General features: G+C 38.7%; 1 protein-coding gene across 5 annotated transcripts in view; it reads right to left on the reverse strand.

The window, feature by feature from the left end:
- Positions 1–5327, reverse strand: part of SOX5 (SRY (sex determining region Y)-box 5) — a 610606-nt gene that overhangs the window by 17510 nt on the left and 587769 nt on the right. For all 5 annotated transcript variants that reach the window (XM_006897210.1, XM_006897209.1, XM_006897211.1 and 2 more), the window contains one exon: positions 1263–1479. In XM_006897210.1, coding sequence (XP_006897272.1) covers positions 1263–1479 — 217 coding nt within the window. The remainder of the gene's footprint in view (positions 1–1262; positions 1480–5327) is intronic.

Here is a 5327-nt window from a genome sequence, read left to right on the forward strand (position 1 = left end):
TTTTATGTATAATTTTTATGTATAAATTATAACCTACAGGAAGAGTAAGTAGAAGAATCCATATATGACACGGAAGAATACTTTTCCTTTATAACACATACAAACAAATATTTTTTAGAAAGACCTAAACCTAGAGATAATTCAATTTTTGATAGAAAACGCTTTAAAAATACTAGTACACTCTCAAGATAAACTTGACTGGCTAGAACTCAGTACTGAGTCAAATATGACATGGTCCACCTAGTTTCTGAAACAGCGTTAGGACTGATAGGAAGCAGGGCTGGCCTTGTGGATGACAGTTTTAGGACATATACTCGGTTTAGTGTTCTGATGTCATAGTCTTAAAGTTTTTGTGGGTTTTTAATTTTTTTTTGACCATTCATATACAGTGTGTTTCATGCATGTCTTCAAGTTTCTAATATGTTTAAAATAAGGAACACACAATCTTCTTTTATACTAGGTCCCTCGTGGCCTAGTGGTAAGAAACTCTGCTGCAATCCCAAAGGCATGTGGTTCGATCCACTAGCTGCCCCATGGGAAAAGGATGGACAATCTCCTCCCTAGCAATTAACTCCATCTGAACACCCCTCAGAGGGTCAGCTATGGTTGGTTCCCACTCAATGGTATCCAACAACAACAAGTAGTAGGAAGTGGGGGGAGCCCTAGTGGTCCACTGCAGTCCCAAAAGCACGTGGTATAACTGCTGAAAGCCCTGCCTTTGGAGAGGTGCATTCAAAATTAGAATGGGGCTTTTGCTATATACAACTTTGTTTTGCCTTCAATATAATCTCTACTAAATACTGTCATCCACAAAGGCTGCCCATTGACTTGATCTTGCTAAATTCCAACTCAAATATTTCTTTCTAAATAGTTTTTATGTTGTATTGTCTCAACCAAATTGTTAGTCACTGTGGAACTGATCACTCTGAGACCTTAGAAGTAACAAAAACCCACTAGGAACAGAAGGAGCAATCATTCTAAATAGATAGCTCCAAAATGATTTGCTTTCAGTTACTTTGTTTCACAATTCAATTGTTAACAAAGCTCCTCTCCAAGTCATTCATTGTTCTAGGAGTTTGAAGTGGATTAGCATGCAGCCCACCTCCCACTGCACAGCGTCTTGTTGGGAGAAGTTAGTCTTTGGAAATACACTGTGTTCAGGTTCTTTTTCAAAATCCTTTGCAGCTCAACAAATGCATTTAATGACCCACTAAATATAGCAGAAAGCTTGTTCGATGAGAAAAGGAGTGAATGGCTCATACCCCACATTGAAGTATTGCCTCATCTCCTGCCTCCTGTTCCGCATGATTGCCTTATATTCTCCAATGCGCAGCTTTTTGCCATCCACAAGGCAAGTGCGCTTGGGCCTGGGCTTGTATTTGTAGTCAGGGTACTTCTCCAGGTGTTGTTTGCTGAGACGGGCTTGCTCTTCGTAATATGGCTGTTTTTCTAGGTTTGTCATAGCTTTCCAGCGAGATCCTATTGAGACAAGAATGTTAAGATACCAATTTACCCAGTTGCTCTCAAACTAAAAGGCACTGCCATTCAAGTCAGAAGTCACTCATAGCTAACCCTCCAGCAGGTTTTCTCAGACTGTGAAAAGCACAGGAAGAGACTGCCTATCTTTCTCCCTCAGAGCTGCTGGGAGATTCCAAGCACCAGCGTGGTGCCGCCACTGTGTTAGCAGCGCAACCCTTTGGACTATGCCATTCATTAGTTTCTAAGTAGCATTAAAAAAAAAAAAAGGATACATGAAAAATCAGGAGAAGACAAATCAAATCCATGAATACGATCTTCTGAAAATTAAGTCCTTGTTGTATCAAATTTTTTTTTCCAATGGAGTGAAAAGAAAACCTACAGACTAGGAAAAAAGAAAAAAAACATTTGGCAATGGCATCTCAGACAATGGTCTCATAATGAAAGTTTACAGGGCCTCCACAAGAAAAAGACTGATAACCCAAACTCAAAATATGCAAAAGACATGAAAAGACTTCTCACAAAGGAAGACATTCAGATGGTCAGTAGACACATGAAGAAATGCTCAAAATCACTGGCAATCAGAGAAATGCAAACCAAAACCACAGTGAGATAATATCTGAACCTTGTAGCAGAAGCAAAGTTTAATAGGACAGCAAGCAATAAATGTTGGTGAGGATGTGGAGAGATTAGAATTCTCATGTCCTGGTGGTGATATTGTAAAATGGTACAGCCACTCTGGAAGGCTGTTTGGCATTTTCTCAAAAAGCTGAATTTTGAAATCGCATATGACCCAGCTATTCCACAGCTAGGAATATACCTCAAGGAAATAAAAATGGAAACATAGAGAGATGTACACCTATGTTCATAGCAGCACTATTCATAGGAACAAAAAAAAGGGAAACAGGCCAAATTCTCATTACCAAATAAATGGATTGAGAAATTGTGGTACATTCACACAATGAATATAATGCTCCACTAAGGAAAAATGATTTTGTAAAATATAGAAAATGGGAAAGCCTAAAGAATATTATGCTAAGTGAACTAGGTATCACAAGGATAAATACTGCTTAAGATCATAATTGTAAAAATAGAAGGATAACCAGTAAGATATATATAAATGTCAAAAAAAGTTAGAGGGAAAGGGGGCAGAAAAAGGGGACAGGTGGAACTCACAAGAATAGCAGAGCTTAGGGGGCAAATGGAGGAAGGGAAGAAATAAGGAAAGATTCACTGGGGACTAAAAAAGATGGGGTAACAATAAGCATAGATCAATAGCACTTAATTATATAAAATACAACATATATGAATGATTGCATGAAACACAATGTAAACGAAAGACTGTATGGAATGCAATATACATGAATGAAACACAATGTAAATGATTTTTTATTTCATCATTTTTTTATTAATTTTAATGAACTTTTGATGTTGTGTACCATTGAATTGTAATTGACCCATAGCTGACCCTTCAGTGAGTGTTCAGAGGCAGTTAATTGCATGGAAGGAGACTGCACATCTTTCTCCTGTGGAGCAGCTGCTGGATTAGAACTGTGTGCCTTCCACTGCAATACAACTTCTTAATTCTAGGCCACCAGAGTCCCCCTTTTTATTAAGCAAAACAAACAACAACAAAAATTGATAAAAAAAAAAAGAGAGAGATACAGCTGAAAGCAAGAAAATCTTAAGTAAAAAATGTTGGCAAAACCCCCCAAATGAACAAAAATGTAGTCAGTTCATGGACTTAAAGAGGTTAGTGGTTGTTTGTTCAACTCAATTATGAATCTTAAGACATGACATAACTGAATACTGTTACTTTTCCTGATTTTTACCAATTATTTCACCAAACTTGTATTGTATATACTTTAGAAGTTCATAGAAGATTTAAAGGATATGTTTTTCACTTTGATGAAAAATCACAGAAATGTATTAAATCATGTTGGAATTTAGCTGTGAACTGAAATGTTATGTAATAATTAGTTGCATATTTGAATCTAAGATGAATTAGCTAGATATTAAGTATTTTTAAGTAGCAATACATTTTTGTTGTTATGTGCACTCGAGTTGACTGAACTCTGCTTTATCCTGAGACAATCTCACTGTCCCTTACACACCTGCCCTCATTACCTCAGTTGTTGTGTTAATCTATCTCATCCAGAGTCTTTCTCTCCTGCACTGTCCCTCTACCCTTCTAACCATGATATCCTTCTCCAAAGATGGGCCCCTCTTGGCTACATGACCAAAGTAAGTAAAACAGTCTCAAAATCCTTGCCTCCAAGGAGCAGCTTGGTTTCACCCTTTCCAGGACAGACCTATTATTTTTCTTGGCACTCCATGGTATGTTCAATATTCTTCTCCAACACTACAACTCAAAGGCATCAATTCTTCTGCCATCCTTTGTCATTGTCCAGCTCCCTTATACATAGCAAGTAATTGTAAAGACCATAGTCTAGATCAGGTGCACCTTAGTCTCTTAGACTGACATCCTTGCTCTTGAGCACTCTGGAGAGGTCCCTGACATCAGACTTTCCAAGTGCAATTCATCTTGATTTTGTGACTGCTGCTACCAAGAGTGCTAATTGTGAAACTGAGTAAGTTGAAACTGTTAACAATCTCTTTTTCCTATCTATCATGATGCTGTCCATGGGCCCAGTGGTAAGAATCCTTGTTTTTGTGATATTGAGCTTCAATCTTTATTGCAAACTATAGTTCTTGCCCCTCTGAAGCAAATGCTTCAGGACTTCATCAGTTTCATCAAGTTAATGTTGTGTTAACTGTATAATGCAGGTTTTTGATGAGTCTTCCTTCAATCCTGATGCCACATTCCTTCTCATAATTCCAGCCTCTCGAATGAACTGTTCTGCATATAGATTTAAAAAGTATGGAGACAGGACATATCCCTAACACACTCCTTTTCTGATTTTGAATCATGCAGCATTTCCTTGTTTTGTTCTAACGACTGCCTCCTGGTCCATGTATAGGTTTCGTGTGAGCACAATTAGGTGTTCTGGGATTTCCATTCTTTTCAAGGTTAGCCACTATTTGTTGTGATCCATGCATTGTTGTTGTTGATATGTGCTCACAAGTCAGTTGTAACTCATAGCGACTCTATCTATGTACAACAGCGTCAAACCCTGCTCTATCCTGTGCAAATAATATTGTCTCTGACACACCTACTCTCATTACCCGAGTCATTGAATCAATCCATCTCATGGAGGGCCTTCTATCCTGCACTGTCCTGCCATACTCCCAAGTATTATATCTCTCTCCAAGGACTGATACCTCCTTGCAACATGTCCAAATTAGGTCAGATGAAGCTTCAGATCCTTGCTTCCAAGGAGCAGCCTGGTCTCACTCTCTCTAGCATGAACCTGTTTGTTCTCCTAGCAGTCCATGGTATAGTCAGTACTCTTTTCTATCACCACGGCTCAAACGTATCAATTCTCCTTATATCATCCTTAATCATTTTCCAGTTTTCTGATGCCCAGCAAGTAACTGCAAAGACTATGGCCTGGATCACGTTCGCCTTAAGTCTCCAGAATGACACTGTTGCTCTTCAGTATTTTGGAGAGGTCTGTGACAACAGACTTTCCCAGTGCATTTTGTCTTTTAATTTCCTGGTTGCTGGCATCAAGAGTATTGATTGTGGAGTCAAGCAAACTGAAGCTGTGAACAATCACAATCTCTTCACCATCTATTATGATGCTGTCAATTGGGCCAGTGGTGAGAATATTTGTCTTCCTGATGTTGAGTTTAATCCATATTGAAGCCTGCAGTCCTTGACCTTCTGCAGCAAGTGCTTCAGGTCCTCCTCAGTTTCAGCAAGCAGGGTTGTATCATCTGCATAACGC

Source organism: Elephantulus edwardii, unplaced genomic scaffold (assembly GCF_000299155.1).
Source record: "Elephantulus edwardii isolate Elephantulus edwardi_28Jun2011 unplaced genomic scaffold, EleEdw1.0 scaffold00206, whole genome shotgun sequence".
Classification (NCBI taxonomy): Eukaryota; Metazoa; Chordata; class Mammalia; order Macroscelidea; family Macroscelididae; genus Elephantulus; species Elephantulus edwardii.